At 41.2% G+C, this 19,708-nt stretch overlaps 1 protein-coding gene across 4 annotated transcripts in view; it reads right to left on the bottom strand.

Annotated features, from left to right (window-relative positions):
• IFT80 (intraflagellar transport 80) overlaps positions 1–19,708 on the bottom strand; it is a 90,696-nt gene that overhangs the window by 53,740 nt on the left and 17,248 nt on the right. For all 4 annotated transcript variants that reach the window (XM_088479819.1, XM_088479821.1, XM_088479820.1 and 1 more), the window contains exons 5-8: positions 16,208–16,276; positions 12,922–13,031; positions 10,429–10,518; positions 7,947–8,084 (exon numbers count right to left, since the gene is read on the bottom strand). In XM_088479819.1, the coding sequence (XP_088335945.1) occupies positions 7,947–8,084; positions 10,429–10,518; positions 12,922–13,031; positions 16,208–16,276 (407 nt within the window). The remainder of the gene's footprint in view (positions 1–7,946; positions 8,085–10,428; positions 10,519–12,921; positions 13,032–16,207; positions 16,277–19,708) is intronic.

Genomic DNA, 19,708 nt, shown 5'->3' with positions numbered 1-19,708 from the left:
AAGAGTCTGCTGTCTATAAAGAAGAGTCTTTGCTGTCATAATAGACATCAGATTGTTGGAAGAAATTATGCCTTGGGGGCATTAGCAAGCGGATATTGGAGCTTGTCTATGTAATATTTATCTATATCTATAATCTACATTTCCTCCCCTGATCTCTCCCCCTCTCTTCTGACTCGTATCTCCAACTGTCTCTCTGCTATCTCTTCCTGGATGTCCCAGCGATTTCTTAAACTTAATATGTCTAAGACAGAGGTGATCGTCTTCCCACCCTCCCACATAACCTCACTTCCCACTATTTCTTTATCAATTGATGGAATAACTATCTGCTCTAGTCCCAAAGTGAGCTGTCCTGGAGTTATCCTGGACTCATCCCTCCCCTTCAAACCACATATCCAGAACCTTTCACAGTCCTGTCGTTTCCATCTCAAAAATATTTCTAAGATCAGACCCGATCTCACCCTGGATGCTACTAAAACCCTCATACACTCACTGGTCATCTCCAGATTGGACTACTGTAACATCCGCCTATCTGGCCTCCCCAAATCCCATCTCTCTCCTCTCCAGTCTATCCTTAATGCTGCTGCATGGCTCATCTTCCTCTCCAAACACTCTACATCTGCCTCCCCTCTCCTACAACCCCTCCACTGGCTCCCCTTCTCTTTTAGAACCCAATTTAAGGTTCTCATGCTCACTTACACAGCCCTCACCCAATCTTCTCCCATATACATCTCTGATCTCATCTCCCTTCACTCTCCTCTCCGCTCTCTTCGTTCAACTAACGCACGCCGCCTTTCATGCCAGCTGATTACTTCCTCCCACTCCCGCCTCCAAGATTTTGCCGGCACTGCTCCCTACCTCTGGAACTCTCTCCCACTCCCCATCAGACTCTCCACCTCTTTGCAATGCTTCAAATGGGCTCTCAAGACCCACTACTTCATCAAAGCCTTCCAGCTATCATTCTAACTCCCTGCTACATGCCCCTAAAGGGAGAGGAAGACAAACAGGTTTGACGCAGATGTAATAGATGAGGGGCATCTACCACATCTGTGTCAAACCTGTTTGTCTTCCTCTCCCTTTTAGAATGTAAGCTCTTATGAACAGGGCCCTCTACCCTCTTGTGCTTCTCCTTACTTTAGTTTCATCTACTTCCTACTCCCCACTAGGGCACCTAACACTTGGTTGCTTATGCTCTGTTGCTTATCTGGGTGTTATGGTCGCTAATGTAGCAATATATATTATCCATGTCCTGGTCCTGTATTGTTCTATAAGTCGCTTGTCTACAATTTGTTTATGTACTTTGTAAGGCGCTGCGGAACACTTGTGGCGCCATATAAATAAATGATAATGATCATAATAATCTATATTCAGTGATTTTTAACATTGAAAAACGGTAATGGTCCAAAAAAAAAAAATGCTGGTACTCATCTAAAGTTACAATTTGAAACAAGATTTACAGTAGTCTCCACACTCTGGATAAATAGGCATATACTTATTTTATTACTTCTGAAATTATTTCACTGACTTCTTCCTATATCTGGAACTAGTTATAAGAATTAGCTGCGTACCCCCAAGTACCACAAAAAAATATCAATATAAATTTCCTTCATATAAATTGAAGTTACTACTGCTTGTCCTGAAAAATAGAGCAGTCCTGTAAGGGAAGAAATTGATAGGTCATGCTTGTTGGCTTATGCGGACATCCAAATCTGGTGTCTATTCTGAATGTGACAGAGATGTTGGGAAGGTCACATCCTAAGGGATAGCCCTAATTGTATCCACAACTTACTACGGCTGAGGTCATCTGTTGCTGTACTGTTCTCCAGCTGCTCCTGAACAAAGGTGAGCCCGACGGTTACTATGCTGGTCGCCCCACAGTCACTGTGTCAAGCTGCCATGTGGCAACCAGCTTCGATAAAAGGTGAAATCCAACAGCTACCTCACAGTATCCCTGTGCTGTATTTAAAAGCATACAGGAAAGTTTATATGTATATCCCATGTGTGCTCTTGCAAATAATAAATGTATGTGTAATAGTTATTTATATTAAGCGGATCACTGCACGGATTATGTATCTGCCCAAGTGAATCACAGTCTAAGTTTTTCTAGGTTATATAAGAAAATAAAGTATGGCTGATGAAAGCTTTTTAAGTGAAACTATTTGTATGTACAGGTTGAGTCTCCCATATCCAAAATGCTTGGGACCAGGGGTATTTTGGATAACAGAATATTCCGTATTTTAGAATATTTGCATATATAATGAAATATCTTGTTAACGGGGCCCAAATATACACACAGAATGCATTTATGTATTATATACACCTTATACACACAGCCTGCAGGTCATTTTATACAATATTTTCAAGAATTTTGTGGCTCAAGCAAAGTTTGTGTACAGAAATGAAATTCATTTATGTTTCATATACACCTTATACACACAGCCTGAAGGTTATTTTATACAGTACTTTTAATAATTTGTGCCTTAGACAAAGTTTGTGTACATTAAACTACCAAAAATCAAAGGTTTCATTATCTCAGTCATGCCAAAATAATTCCGTATTTCGGAATATTCCGTATTTTGGAATATTTGGATATGGGAGACTCAAACTGTATTTGCAACCCCAGACGTACACGTTATTTCTTTGCAGCATCATACAGAATACATACCACAATGTAAATAGAAATGTAAAATCTAGGACTGGCTTCCTGATTTGGAAAATCATACGACTTTTCCACCAAAATTTCAGGTCTGACCCGGAGTTGGAACAGGGTTCCTGTCCGGATCAGACCCGAAATTTAGCCGGCGCCGACTCGGGATATTCCCGAGTCGGCGCGCTCACACTGCAGTCGGGTCTGCATAGACCCAGATTTTCCGGCGTGAAAGTGGACGCTTGGAGATGACGTCATCTCCAAGCGCCACAGAAGCAGACCAATCGGCCGGCTTGCGGCGCACTGCAGGTCATCAAGACCCGGAGTGCGCCGTACACACAGCAGGGTTTCACGGGCCACGCCCGTATTAAACCCTGCTATTTACCTGGGTTGGATTGCTGAGTCACCCGACCCGGCGATCCAACCCTCACCCCTTTTACACCAAGGAGCTGCCCGGTTAACCCTGCAATAACCCGGGTTTTAGCTCCGGTGTAAAAGGGGTATTACATTAGGGATAGGTTTTTGACAAAAGTAAAATTTTAATCTACAAAAATATTGCAGATGTATTGTGTGTTTCAGTGGGGATGAACAAAAAGATGAAACTAACCTACATATTATATTATATTATATTATAGAATACATTTTTCACCCCTTTGTCGCTGAGGCTTTTCTCACACCTGTGCAGAGCCTATTTTGGCAACTTTTGTGCAGTTACCTCCCAAAATCAGTATCAGTATTTTTTTATACAGTACCATCACAAATTATACCTTGTTTTCGTCAATTTTCAGAACATTTGCTTATCTAACATAACAAATAAAATCTGCCTAAAATGGCAAAAAGAGATTTTTGTTTTGTCCTAATCACCACCAAGAAAAACAGCTTTTACTTTAACATTAAGCCACCTTTTCAAAACAGCAAAAAACAGGTCTGTCCCATTTCTACATGCATGTACAGTGGGAGCCGGGGTGGTGCCGCCCATCCAACGAGGTGACCCGGCATGTGCTGGGTCCCTTTACTAGCTGATAATAAAACTATACTGGTTTTTGTTTTTTCTTATAGTTTCAACATCTTAAATGATGTAAACAATTTGAAGGAAGAATAAAGTAGCCCAACAAGGAATAAAATGATGAAAAGTTGAAAATCTACTGCATCAATGGAGAGGTAACGTGTTTTTATTTGGATCAAAATGATGGATCTCTAGGCATTAGAAAACCTGCCACCCTATAAAGCACAACACTTTTTTAGTAGTGTATGGCGTATTTGTCTGTTTGTCACATGTGACAACCAGATAATAATTATTAAGGGGTACATAATTTGAAAAAGGGGACCCAATCCCATATACTTCAGATTTTGTATTCTGTAGTGCAGGGTAAGAGCCAGCCTCAGTGACATCATGACTGCGTGGTGGAATGACATAATGACCCCTTCCCTCCAGTTACTTACCATAAGCACTGCAATGCTGAGGATGAGTGGGACTCGTATTCTGTATTTTTATGTACATGTGATAAACTTTTGTTATTGTGGTCCACAGATACAATATGTTCTATGTTATTTTGAGTATTACTATATATAATACAGTAGGGTCTTGAAACTGGAGCAACAGTAATTTACTGTAGCTCAAAGTTGTATGCTACTTAAGCTGTAAAAATGGCTCTGTGTATGGTGAACGTGTAACAGTGTGCAAAGGTTGTGAGTGAGCGATGACAGAAAATGGGAACAGTAGAGAAGTAGCGAGTGTAGGGCTGGTAAAAATTACACTTTCCTCTGCATTAGTTCATGCGGGTTTATGGTGCATTCCCAAACCTTTCCATATATTCCTCAAGTTCTCTATTCCCATATTATTACAGTTTTAGATTCCCAACACTTCTCTTTAGATTTTATTATAAACTATGTAAACCAAAACAATATATAAGTAACTTATTTATGCTCTTGGAAAAAGTTCTTTCATTTATATTCTGTTCACAACTTTATATGTTGGGCATTTTTAATATGCTCCTATTTCTGGAGGCATGGCATAGGATACCAGTAATTATTGATATGTCATGCCGTCCCTTTATGTGCAACAACATATTGGGGATTGCTTTTCGATAATATTTAAGGTTTGTCTCACATTTTTTTTAATCCTTTACTTAGGGGCATATTCAATTGGGTGCGAGAATAGCAAAAAACCCGCACCTGCGAGGTTTTTCTTGCAGGTGCAAGTTTTTTGCTATTCAATTAGGTGCGTGGGGTTTTTTTTGTGCGCCAGGGGTTTTTTTTCACGCACCTCCAGAGCAAGCGTGATTTTTCCTAAAAACTTAAATTTTATAAAAAATCAGTGGGACTTGCACTGGCACCCAGGCAGCACCCTCCCTTAGGACTAATTAAGCATTTGGAAGTTTCCAGTTAGCTTAATTAGTCCATAAGTACTCACCTTCTTCAGCGCTGTCTTCTTCATCCAGCGTCGGGAGTCGGCTCTTCTGCCGCAGGGTGAGTATGTCAGTGTGTGTGGTGTTTGTAAGTGTGTGTATGAAAGTGTGTGTGTGTGTGACCCCCACTGCCAGTGTGCCCTTCTAGTGTCCGTGTGGCCCCCAGAATGGACGCTGGGAGAAATGCATCTCCCTGCAGGCCTGCCCCTCCAACCAGCCCCGGACCCTCCCAGGAGCCCCTGGGACTCCCAGCAGCCCCCTCTCCAGTAAGAAGATAGAGGGGATGCCACCGGGAGTTGCGGAGACCATTGGAGACCCCAGGGCAGGTAAGTGAAGAATTTTTTTTTTTTACGCGGCACGGGTTTTCAGAGCTAAAAACCCCGCGACCACTATTTTTTTAATTGGATGCCGCGGGTATTGAGAGCGCATACCCACGGTATTCCCAAAATGGGCGCGAGGGAGCAAGGTTTTTTCCTTGCTAAACCTTGCGCCCAATTATATATGCCCCTTAAAGTTTAAAGGTTTTTTTTTACTGCACATTCTATCTTTCTCTACTAGAGGGTGGGTGCATTGGATAGCCATATTTGCAGCTTCTACTGTTGATAGGAAGGCATTGTGTGCTTTAAGAGACCCTTTGTCCCTATAGTTATACTTGACACTGAGATCCACTGCTGCCCCCTTCCTCAAAAATGGCAGTAAGCCATACCAAAGTTGTAACAAACACTGCTAGAATGTGCTGCGTGGGGAGTGTCCAAGAGTTTCTCACAACTACCTTGGGATTTTTCACTCCACCACATCAACAAAACCAGCAGCAATGAACGTCACATGGAAGCAACTGGCTGACATCACACAATGTAGCCACTTTATGTCAGGAAGAGAAGGCTTGTAGCGGAAGATCCTTATGGGCGACGTAAATGCTCACAAATTCAGGGTTGGGGAGTTCCGACATACTCGCCAGGACTCATGATTAACAGTAAGAGCTAATGATCATCAGTGTCGAGGCATCCCCTCCTAGGGAGGTGCAAGAAATGGGGAACAGTGAAACTACCCCACAAATATAAAATAAATAAATGAAAATATAGACTTTATGTAGTGAGCTGTGAAACTAAAACAATGGATAGGTACATGTGCAAACTAAGGCATACGGACTTGGTGGTAGAGCATCACAAGTATTCTCTGTGACACATAAATGAAGCATACAGACTTGGTGGTAGAGCATCACAAGTACTCTCTGTGACACATAACTGAGGCATACGGACTTGGTGGCTGTCATAATAGAGCTTCACAATTACTCTCTGTGACACATAACTGAGGCATACGGCCTTGGTGGTAGAGCATCACAAGTACTCTCTGTGACACATAACTGAGGCATACGGACTTGGTGGCTGTCATAATAGAGCATCACAATTACTCTCTGTGACACATAACTGAGGCATACGGCCTTGGTGGTAGAGCATCACAAGTACTCTCTGTGACACATAACTGAGGCATACGGACTTGGTGGTAGAGCATCACAATTACTCTCTGTGACACATAACTGAGGCATACGGACTTGGTGGAAGAGCATCACAATTACTCTCTGTGACACATAACTGAGGCATACGGACTTGGTGGAAGAGCATCACAATTACTCCCTGTGACACATAACTGAGGCATACGGACTTGGTGGAAGAGCATCACAATTACTCTCTGTGACACATAACTGAGGCATACGGACTTGGTGGCTGTCATAATAGAGCTTCACAATTACTCTCTGTGACACATAACTGAGGCATACGGACTTGGTGGAAGAACATCACAATTACTCCCTGTGACACATAACTGAGGCATACGGACTTGGTGGAAGAGCATCACAAGTACTCTCTGTGACACATAACTGAGGCATACGGACTTGGTGGCTGTCATAATAGAGCATCACAATTACTCTCTGTGACACATAACTGCCCTGACTTTTATCCATAGGTGTGAAAGAGTTTCAATTAAATGGGAAGCACGGGAGTTGTAACTTGCCCCAGTGGGTATGGCTTAAATGTAGCCATGGAGGTCAGTGCCCTGTCTGCCTATTCCTATTTTTCAATCAAGCCATCAACAGCTTGTGGCTTACATTTTTTTTTTTAAAGCATAAGTAAAGCAGAGAACATAGGGGAAGTTTTAATAATACTTCTACAGTATATAAGTGCAGAAGTTGGCCATAACAACCGATCAGCTTGTACCTATGTTTCTATAGAATGTACTTCATAAATGCTATGTACAAGCTGACTGGTTGCTATGGGCAACTTCACTCTATAGAAGGTTTAAACACATGTACCCCATAAACAAGGTATAAATGTCTGTGGGTTGGGCTAACTGGTGTCCTTGTAGTACTTAAGGATATAGCATAACTATACACACACACACATATATAAATTATATATATATAAATTATATATTTTAAATTGTGATATTATTATTTATATAGCATTTTTCTCAGGATGCCAAGTCGCTTTACAATCATTAAAAGCATAGCACAAAGGTTTAGTATCACAGTTAGACGTAAACAAACCGAAAAACAAACATAGTGAACGAGCACAATGAATTTAATGCAGGATTAGTGCAGCCATTTTGGGTAATAAATTCCACAAGTTCCAAACAAAATAAAAGTATTTTTATTTTACACACACACACACACACACACACACACACACACACACACACACACACACACACACACACACACACACACACACACACACACACACACACACACACACGATAGTAAACTGTACATTCAAGTTGTACACCTGATCTTTGCTGGAGTAAAAATGGAAAGCAATGACAACAATAAACAAAGGGCAGCCGTTAGTATTCCATAGTCAACATGTTTATATATATAGATTTATTTATTATTTACTTACCCCTGTTTTATCACATAGGCGCAGTGTATGGAAAGAACCCACAGCAAACAAATCTCCATCAGGTGCCCAGGAAACAGAAGTTATTGGATACTCATGGGCTGGTGAGCTGTATAGGAGGCGCCCATAGCTGTCCCAAACCTTTATACAAAAACAAAAGGACTACTGTAAGGCAGAGATTAAAATATGATAAATGTGCTATTTATATAAACATAATGTGAATACATTACAACTGTAATGATAAATGACTGTGTAAAGCATGTGGAAGGTAGACCCTGATGAACATATATATAACATACAAAACAGGATGGGCAATGTTTGAGGGACAGCGGTAAGCATTCAAAAATTAACTTCGATGAATTAAAAAACATTTGGACTGTACTAAAAGCAAGTTGAAATTAAAAAGTAAAACAAGTTATAAACATTAATATACTGTATATCAAATATCTAATTGTCTAGTTTGGTGACCACCCATCTGGATACTTTTTTCTCTTTTCTGTATCTGTCCCTTTCCTCTTTATGGTCTGCCACACTGTAACCTCCTTTTATTATAAAACAGACCAAGATTACTTGATCATGGGCTGGATGTACCATGGCCATAGGGAACACGGGTAAAGTTGCCCTAATTTTTCCCCTGTTGGTAGGGGGTGGGGGGTTAGGTAGTTAAGTGTACTTTTTTTTTATATATATATATATATATATATATATATATATATGTGAAGGTGGTAGTTGTTTGAGGATCCTGGTCTGCCATGCTTAGAGTTAAAGTATACAGCAAGGGTGACCAAAGCATCGATCAAAATTGACTGGTCGACCGCAGATTGCGGCAGCCAATAAGAATCAGGCTGATTCTTATTGGCTAGCTGCACTGAACTGAATCCGCAACTGGTTGAAGCTGAAGCTGCGGCTGTCTTTGTTGGCTGACAATGTGACAGCAATAGCCAATATCAAGCTGATTCTTATTGGCTGAGGCTGTTACATGTATCAGCTTACATTGTGCTGATGCCAGAGAGCAGGACTAAAGGGGGGCATCCACTACACGATTTTAGCAAACGATTGAACAATAATGACATCGTTATCGTTCAATCGCTTAAAAATCGTTTATAAATCGTGCAGTGTTTGGTCGTTAACGATCAATGATGCACGCTCCCGCTGGTCGTTTGATCATCTCGTCAGTCGACTGAACATGCAGGTCAATTTCACTTCATCTATTAAAGATCGTTTGCAAATCGTTCAGACTGAAAGATAAAATTTCAAGGGAAAAAAATCAAGGGAAAATCGTTTAGAGATTGGACAGGGAGTAGATCGTCTAGTGGATGTGCCCCATAAGGAGGGGCACGAGAGCAAGGCAGGCTCGCGGAAGCCACCCTAGGGGGTGCAGTGCAGCCACAGCTGTGTCTCTGGACCGATCAATACTGGCGGACCATGATGCCAGTGAGCCGGATTACGGGGGGGGGGGGGGGGGGGGCACGAGAGCAGGGCTGGCTCGAGGGAGCCATACCCATAGGGGGCGCAATGCGGCCCCTGCTGGGTCACTGGAACGATCAATACTGGCGGAACATGACCTACAGAACACACAGCGACAACAATTTAAAATGGAGAAAAGTGTGATCAATAGATATATATATATATATTTTTTTTTTAATTAAATTATCAAATACATAATAACTGGATACTTTGGGCAAACAGTAGCAATATGACAACTGGAGTATGAGGGAATGACCTCCACTTTTAAAATAAATATTTAATATATCTTCAAATCAAAATATAGGGCACATGGATATTACAAAGAAACAGAAAGGATACCAAAGATAACGTTTAATATTCTGCAAGTCAAGTTGCTTTGTACAAGCTATCACCTTGGAGACTTAAGCTGGGTACACACTAGATGATATATTGTCCGATCCAGCGGATCAGAGCGTCATATTGGGTACATTGTCTAGTGTGTACCCATGAAATGCGCTTTCCCGCGGGTCGCTAGCGACACCGCCCGTCGGCCGTACTGCAGGGCTGATGGAGGATGTCGCTAACGACGCCATGCTGCAAAACACGTAGCTCCCCCCTTCGGACCCGGCATCGGCAAGCATGTAGGCACTTGCTCCATGCCACATGCGATGTTGTGCTTGATACACCTTGTGCGGTGTGTACCCAGCATAAAAGGGAAATGTATTAAACCACGTATTATTGAGAAGTTGCCCATATCAACCAGCTTCCAGCTATCATTTACCAAATACAGTCTATAAAATGATTGATAGAAGCTGATTGGTTGCTATGTGAATATGATGCCACACAATAAGGAATCTAAGTTTCAAGCTGCTGGACAGCCCTGGTTTACAATGAGCCATAAGCAATGTTGCAGTAAGTTAGAAAACAGTCCTTTACGTAGTTGGTAATGTTCAATCAAAATTCAGAATAGAAAGTGTCTAAGCACTTTGGTATGTGACAATACATGCTAAAGAAGACCACATTAAATTTTGAGCATCACCTTATATTTGCAGTCCTCTCCAACAGATAGGATGAGGTCATTGACAGGATTCCAGTCAACCTTTAAAATGACACCATCATGAGCTTTCCACTGCAAAAAAAGGGAGAAATATCTTACATGATCACTAAAGAAAAATGCAGCCTGCTCCCTGACCAAGATCAGTTGGAGAATTGCAGAGAGCTTGCTCATAAGTCTGAGTGCTTGCAGAGAGGAACAGCAGCAGTGACCTCTCACTGCTGTATCTTCACCGATCAAATTCATAGCCTCCCCAGTGCCATAGAGACTAGACAACAGCTCCTTTTTGCCAATGCAGGTTTAGAGATTATGTATGTATATATATATTATATATACATACACATATATATATATATATATATATATATATATATATACATACATACATACACTGCTCAAAAAAATACAGGGAACACTTAAACAACACAATGTAACTCCAAGTCATTCACACATCTGTGAAATCAAACTGTCCACTTAGGAAGCAACATTGATTGACAATCAATTTCACATGCTGTTGTGCAAATGGAATAGACAACAGGTGGAAATTATAGGCAATTAGCAAGACACCCCCAATAAAGGAGTGGTTCTGCAGGTGGTGACCACAGACCACTTCTCAGTTCCTATGCTTTCTGGCTGATGTTTTGGTCACTTTTGAATGCTGGCGGTGCTTCCACTCTAGTGGTAGCATGAGATGGAGTCTACAACCCACACGTGGCTCAGGTAGTGCAACTCATCCAGGATGGCACATCTATGGAAGCTGTGGCAAGAAGGTTTGCTGTGTCTGTCAGCGTAGTGTCCAGAGCATGGAGGCGCTACCAAGAGACAGGCCAGTACATCAGGAGACGTGGAGGAGGCCGTAGGAGGGCAACAACCCAGCAGCAGGACCGCTACCTCCGCCTTTGTGCAAGGAGGAACAGGAGGAGCACTGCCAGAGCCCTGCAAAATGACCTCCAGCAGGCCACAAATGTGCATGTGTCTGCTCAGTCAGAAACAGACTCCATGACGGTGGTATGAGGGCCCGACGTCCACAAGTGGGGGTTGTGCTTACAGCCCAACACCGTGCAGGATGTTTGGCATTTGCCAGAGAACACCAAGATTGGCAAATTCGCCACTGGCGCCCTGTGCTCTTCACAGATGAAAGCAGGTTCACACTGAGCACGTGACAGACGCTGGAGACGTCAAGGAGAATGTTCTACTGCCTGCAACATCCTCCAGCATGACCGGTTTGGCAGTGGGTCGGGGTGGTGTGGGGTGGCATTTCTTTGGGGGGCCGCACAGCCCTCCATGTGCTCACTAGAGGTAGCCTGACTGCCATTAGGTACCGAGATGAGATCCTCAGACCCCTTGTGAGACCATATGCTGGTGCGGTTGGCCCTGGGTTCCTCCTAATGCAAGACAATGCTAGACCTCATGTGGCTCGAGTGTGTGAGCAGTTCCTGCAAGACGAAGGCATTGATGCTATGGACTGGCCCGCCCGTTCCCCAGACCTGAATCCAATTGAGCACATCTGGGACGTCATGTCTCTCTCCATCCACCAACGCCACGTTGCACCACAGACTGTCCAGGAGTTGGCAGATGCTTTAGTCCATGTCTGGGAGGATAACATCCGCCACCTCATCAGGAGCATGCCCAGGCTTTGTAGGGAGGTCATACAGGCACGTGGAGGCCACACACATTACTGAGCCTCAGTTTGACTTGTTTTAAGGACATTACATCAAAGTTGGAGCAGCCTGTAGTGTGTTTTTCCACTTTAATTTTGAGTGTGGCTCCAAAACCAGACATCCATGGGTTAATAAATTTGATTTCCAATCATAATTTTTGTGTGATTTTGGTGTCAGCACATTCAACTATGTAAAGAACAAAGTATTTAATAATAATATTTCATTCATTTAGATCTAGGATGTGTTATTTTAGTCTTCCCTTTATTATTTTGAGCAGATATATATATATATATATATATATTCTTTAAACCTGCATAGGCAGAAAGAAGCTGTTGTCTAGTCTCTCTCTCTCTCTCTCTCTCTCTCTCTCTCTCTCTCTCGAGAGAGAGAGAGAGGGGGTTCTATTGGATGTTGCATATGTCACTGTAGATATTTAATATTATAAGTTTCTGCAAAGTTTACTTTTCTGTATGGTGTCTCATATATTCTTACCTTACGTACACTGTACACTTGTTTGAAATGATTGAATAAATACCATTTAAATAAAAAAAAAACCTCAATATTATAATGAATTATTTTATTGGGGATAAATTGATGCACGAGATATCAACCTAGCTCTGGTTAATAGTGTAACAATATAATGTTTACGGATAACAATATAAACATTATGCTCTAATGCTTAACATTCTTAATTATATAAACAAGGCTATACTTTGTATCCTCCAATGCTTGACCTGTATTGCAATAAAGAAAAAAATATGCAAAATACAACATTTTAATACTGAAAGTGATGTAATAAATAGAGGTTATTTGATACCTGTAAGACTTTAGAACTTGGCTGAAGTGGTTTAATGATCAGCTGTTTTCCTAGGCAGTAAAGAACTTTCTCAGAATCAGGACCCCAGGCAACTGAGTAAACTGGCACACCTAAAATATTAAACAAAATTCAGTAGCAGCAATTAACCATAGGTGAAATATGCAGTCTATAAAAACGAGGCATCATTAAAAAGAATGTAGCTTCACAAACAAACCAGTTTTATAGGCATTCAGCGCACGTCATTACTTTCTAGTAAATAATAAGAAAAGTGCTCTTTTTGCACCAAAGATGTTAAGTTCCGTCTGTAACAACACTCTGCAAATGAAGCTGCACAATCAGGTACATTTAACATTTGAAAATGTATTTAATTTGTTTTCCCTCAAATGCTTAATTTACCTATTTTGATTAAGAATAGTTTATCCTTAATGGGGAATTAAAGCCAGATTGAATGTTTAACAATTTTGTATACATACTTGTACAATGTACTCTGATAGGAATGTTTTTATAATTAACTTTAACATTTTTATACCCAACGTGACGGAGCCTTGTGGTGAGTTAAATATATACTGCAGTATTTCATTTAAATCTATTGAATTAAGCATTACTCGACATATCAAAAAGACACATCTATGTGTTTTTGTTAGAAACATAATCCATGGTAATGTGAAGGAACCTATAGGAAATTGCCTCGGTACTGTATGTTGGGGAAGTGTGTGTCTGTCCCCAGAGTCTGCTTTGAGTGATCCATACACAGAGCAGCTCAGTCATTCAGCCGATCGCCGGACAGACAGACACCTCAGTAAACAATTTGGCCACATCATCTTTTCACTTCTTCACTTTTTTGGTTGGTTGATGTACTGATGCACGCACGCACCATAAGTGATTTGCTTGGGTAACACAAAAATGAGCAACCAATTCTCTTTTTTTTTATGTGTTGTCAGTTCTGTACTGCATTTGTATGAAGCATACTGAGTTAGTCAATAAAATGTTTTTTTTTTCCCCCCACAAAATCCTTTATTATTAAATTACAGCGTTGCCATTTTAAGGAATGCTGTTTAAATAAAGCACTCAGCCGACTGTTCTTGAGACTGGCTAAGAAGGAGAGACAACAAAGTACTATTCCTCCCACTCCTGTCTCAAGAACAGATAGCGATAGAATGTAACCGAACAGAGCGAAACTTCTACTAAATAACAGTACCAAGTGTGTGCAAACAGTCATTAAATCACAGGGAAGGAAGGTATTTAAATGATATGTTAAGACAAATACTATAATATCTATATCTCTCTCTCTCTCTTTATATATATATATATATATATATATATGAGAGAGAGAAATGGAAAGAAACAACTAAATTAACAAAAATACAGAACACAGGGCCTGATTCAGATTTGGGAATAGAGTCAGAAAGAGCAAGTAATGATGCATACACACGGGACGATCGACAACGATTTCGCTGTAAGATCTTCCGTAAGATCGATATTGATCATCCAGCACACCATATACCCACCAACGATGGCTAACGACCCGCGATCAACGTTCGCGGGTCCGTATAGTAACCTGGTCGATATCGACCAGTTTGGCGATGGACGATATCGTTATAGTCCATGTGTGCCCGCGCATCGCAGGTCGTTGGCCACCGAAAAATGGACGATAGGAACGATAACGATATGCTCGATATCGTTCATATCGTCCATTTTAATTGTACTGCGTTTATGCACCTTAACTGTGAACCTTGGTAAGACCATGCTGCACTGCAGGTGAAGCAGAAGTAAAAAGTGCAGACAGATTTAGATTTGGGAGGGGTGTGTCCAAACTGAAATCTAATTGCAGTGTAATAATAAAACAAGCTGTCCAGCATTTGTGGGATACATTCCAAAGCAACCAGTATTTACCCTGCATGCAAAATACATGTATGTATTTGCGCTCCTTGCATTGTAACATGGTTTGTCCAGGTTCACAGTTACTTGCTCTTTCTTACGCTATTCCCAAATCTGAATAAGGCCCACAGATTGCATTTATAAAAGCATTTTTAACTGTATGGAATACAATTCACAGCACATATGAAATACCATACAGTACCCGAATATTTGAAAATGACATAAAAAGCCTTAATCAACCTTGTAAAGAAAGTGATTAGTTCATGATGTAAATTACATGTACCACAATGTACATCACATCAACACAATGTGCATTATTCTTCAAATTTGCCCAGTTCTTTTAAAGTATAAAACACTAAGTGAAATGTAGACTGAAGGTAAGCGCATTTAGTTATACAAAGTTAAAATAGTTAGTAAAGAGTTGCTAGTATGAGGTAAAAGAAAGCCATTCAAAAGAGACTGTGAATGATACGTGTGTGTAGTATAAATAATCCTAGTAAATGTTTGTCTTGCACAGGCTCATTAAGAGCTAGTGGGAGGCCCCGCCCATCCTCCCCTCCCAGACTGACTCCAGGACACACAGGGGGAATTACCGAGGCTAATTGATCCCCCAGGGGCTATTCAATTAGCCATGAAGCTGGCAGTTAACGTGGGTGAAACAAAATCACCAAAAATTACCCCGTTTTTGCGTTTGCAGGCGAGAAGACAAATAGGTCAGAGAAAGTATCACGGATTCTATATTTTATTGCACGGAAAACACAGAATGCAAATATATTGCGCGAGGAAAAAAACAAACAGAAAAACCTCCTGTTTTTTTGCATGCAAAAAATTAACGGGGATAACTGAATCCCCTCCCCCCAGTCTCTCTTCTCCCTGCAGTGCTGTATGAACGCACAGGGCTGTACCCTCCTGTCAGTGCCTGGAGCCAGCACCCTTCCAACAGCAAACACCCCCCATAGTTCCCAGGCCCATGACACTCCCAGGAGGGACAAAGACAAGGGAGACGGGCGTGTGTGTGAAACGGGGAGGGGAGGAGGGGTAAAACAGAGAGAGGACAGAGATGAGAGAGACAAATGCGGGGAGAGAGAAAGAGGGAGGACAGAGAATAAAAGGTATGGGAAGACAGAGGTAACAAAAAACATCTGCAACCCAGGGTACAATAGCTAGCGACCTGGCGAATGACCGTTCCAAAATACAAGTATACATATAAAAAATATATATTGTGTTGAAATAAAAAGATAAATCAGTCAATAAACATTTAAAACTCTCCTTCTCCTTTAAAAACAAAAAACAACAAACTTCCCAGAGTACACTACAAAATATACTGTTACCAAGTACCATGGTAATGCTTTGGAAGCAGTATAAGAACACACTGTTACAAATGTGATTATTTTGATGTATCTCTTACCATTCTGAGCCAATGTGGATCTCAGCATCCCGCTCTTTGACCATATTTTTATGTGTCCATCTTCACCAACTGTAGGGACATATGCACACACACTTTGAATTATTTGATTTCAACCAATTACTTGCATTCAGTTTGTCTAGCTGCAGTGGCAAACAGGATTTCTAGAGGGGGTTTCCAAATGCCTGATTTTAGAGTGTTTGTGGCCAGTCCATGAAGAGGGAATAATTAGCACTTACCCACATTTAATATGTGTCATACAAAGTGTAGTGTGTTTTATAATTCCAGCATATACAGGACCAGCAATCACATTAAGCTATTAGATGCAGAAGTAGGGCCATCCTGCCTGAGCTCAAAGTTTTTATTTCAGATGTGGGCACCATTCCAGACCATTGGAGCAAGTCCGGAAGTCTGGGGGAGAAGCAGAAGAACCTAGCACTGCCCTAGACATATATGTACATATTGATCTCCTTGCAGTATTAGTAATTAACCCTATTGATGGTCTATAGTAGTGCACCCCTAACAGTGCATGTTTTAAAGATCTCTTAGTTGGTGTACAGGTTATTTATTACTGGCCGACACGTGTTAAAAGATCCACATGTGGTGCTAATTATTTAATTTGTGATACTGAGAAGAACATGTAGCACAATTCAATTATATTACTATTTCTATTGTGGTCATGGTGTGGGCTGGGGAGGGGGTTTCCAGGTAACCAGAAACCCCCCTGTGTTTGCCTATCAGCTGGGAATTACTATGCATTACAAAGCCACGCCACTGCAATGTCCACCACATTCTATTTACTTTTAAAAAAAATAACGGTGTGCAAAAGGTTAGTGCTTTATAAATACTGGATAATAATATTAATAATAAATTAATTGCTTTTGTACTTTGAAAAAGCAGAGCAAATATATAACTAATAGCGTATTATTCCTTACCACAACCTTAACAAAATTCCCTTTGATTAAAGCTATAAATGCTACATCATCTGTACAGTAAAATGCCTCATTTTGCTCGGAAAGCAATGCAGTGTTCCCTCAAACTCCAATAGTGACCCGGTCCCGGTCATCTATAGCATAAGAAGTCAGAGACACAGTTTCATGTACTTAATGTCATCTGGGTCTCATGTATTCCAAAAAGTTCCTAAATCCACCATGTGCCACATTTCTAGGGGTATATTTACTAAAGTGCGGGTTTTTAGAAGTGAAGATGTTACCCATGGCAACCAATCAGATTCTACTTAACATTTATCTAGAACCTTCTAGAAGATAATTGCTAGAGATTGGTTGCTATGGGCAACATCTCCACTTCGAAAACCCACACTTTAGTAAATATACCCCTTCGAGTAGAAAATAATACCCCTATGCTAGTGAGCTCACAATTATTGTATGTATACAGCAGTGTTACAACAAAGTTCTACACCCAATCTGTTATCAGGCTGCTGCTGGTATAACTTGAAAGTTCCAGGTGTGTTTTACTAAGAACCGCTGACTACTGTCGCACAGGGGCAGACTATTAGAAATGCTTTATACTATAAAACAGTGCTGGAAAACATGGGGTCTACAGGGACCCATGTTAACAGCAATCATATAGGAAGACTGGAGACAGAAATACTACCACAGTGCTTCGGTCACAGGTGCTGTACCACAGTGCTTGATCCGCAATGTGACTTGAGGGGGTCTCTCCTTTCAATATCCACAGTGAGACCTACCACAGATCAGCTAGGTCAGCCTGGAAACATATCAGCATTACAGGTTTTCACTCAGATTAGCCATCAGGCTGGCTCTGTATTGTTGCTGCACTTAACCTTGCAAGAAACAGGCGGGTGCATTGCTAGTGGAAGAAGGGAGGATGTATTGCTACAGAGGTGATGCTGGGATTATTGTTACAGCTCTGACCCGAAAGTCACAGTCACATGACCGCTGGGATACTTAAGTAGCGCTGTACTCTCTGCAGCCATGAAAGGTGAGTAACTGCTGGGCCACCAGGGACGATATGTCGACATTCTAACATGTCAACATTTTATCAAGGTCTATATAATTAATGTCATATCACACCCGTTTCTACCATCTAAAGTTATAATTCTCCTCAGGGACCAACATCAAGATGCTAATCTCCAGAAATCCTGTTTTGTCCAAATTTATTGTGAAATTTGAAATCTCCCCAAAAAAGTAAGCATTCCTCAGTAAGTTTGAAAGAGTGAAAAGCAGATGCGTTATTGTCAAAATAATATTGTCTGAATACAAATAAATCTTGTAATCTGATGGTCAGAGTATTCTTTCTGAGGCCAATTCAAATTCCCGAAGTATCAGGATAATTTCCTAAACACTGGAAAAAAGTCGAAAACAGACAAATTGGTTAAATCAAATGACCATTTTCATCCGTTTTTCAGTGTTTGGGAGCAAATGGTCAATTGTCAGTTGTTCTCATATTACAGATTTTCAATCGAACAAGTCAACTAGTTGTATGGTTTGAAAGATAATCTTTAGGTGTATGGCCAGCTTTAGAACCACAGATCTAACAGACTAATGCGGGCCATACATCTACGGGCCAATTCGATCAGGTCGGTGGGCGCCAATGATTGCCAAAATCCAGCATGTTAAAAATACCCAACTCACCGATTCCGATCATTTTTGAGTTGGAATCGGCGAATGAAGGATTTCCAACATGTTGGATTTTGACGATCCCCTGGAATCGGGAAAATGACAAATTGGCCCGACACACTCCTGATGTATGGGACCCTTAACTGTAACCATAACCCTAAGCAAGCAAGCCTAGTATATCATTAAGTGATCATCATTAATAGCAATGGACATATAGGCACATATCTGTAATAAACTCTGCTGAACATGACACCAACATTTACAGGCTATGGGCCCAATTCTGAGTTGGACGCATGTGCGGCTGCTTTGCCATACAGTCTTAGAAGCTTGCTTACTACCTTATGCTAATGCGAATATCCACCCATGTATGCGGATTATCCATCTGTCTTAGGGCCTTATTTAATTAGGTGCAAAAAGTCGCGTTTGTCGAAAAGTGTTCGCCGATGCGAACTTTTCGCGCATACATCCGTATTGCACTATCCAATTGCCGGAGTGTTCGCATGTGCGAAAACTCCATAAGCAGAAACTGGCAAAAAGTTTTCTCCAGCTCAGAGGCACGTGATAAAATGTGCAAAATCTCTATTTTTGGGTAAAAATGTGGGGATTTGAGGCCTGACTCAGACCCGCTCACTAGATACGTTCATACGCAGCCGTCAAAGTATGCAAATCCTGCGATCGAACAGCAAGGCATTAGCCAGCCCAGTATGTCTTGGCGTGCGATCGCGATGTGTATTTAGACGCCCATCAGCCTGTCTTAAGACGCACACTTTCCCTTAGTGATACACATCATCTCCAGGAAGTATATTCAACAATCAGTAACATCGAGTAACATCGGACCCATACGCAGCACTTGTGGCTGATCATACCCTATCGCAAGCACTGCGAGTGCTTCAGTGTGTAATTC

Source organism: Taudactylus pleione, unplaced genomic scaffold (genome assembly GCF_031769625.1).
Source record: "Taudactylus pleione unplaced genomic scaffold, aTauple2 ptg000246l, whole genome shotgun sequence".
Classification (NCBI taxonomy): domain Eukaryota; kingdom Metazoa; phylum Chordata; class Amphibia; order Anura; family Myobatrachidae; genus Taudactylus; species Taudactylus pleione.
The sequence above is the reverse complement of the archived record's forward strand: the minus strand, read 5'-3'. Positions and strand labels throughout refer to the sequence as shown.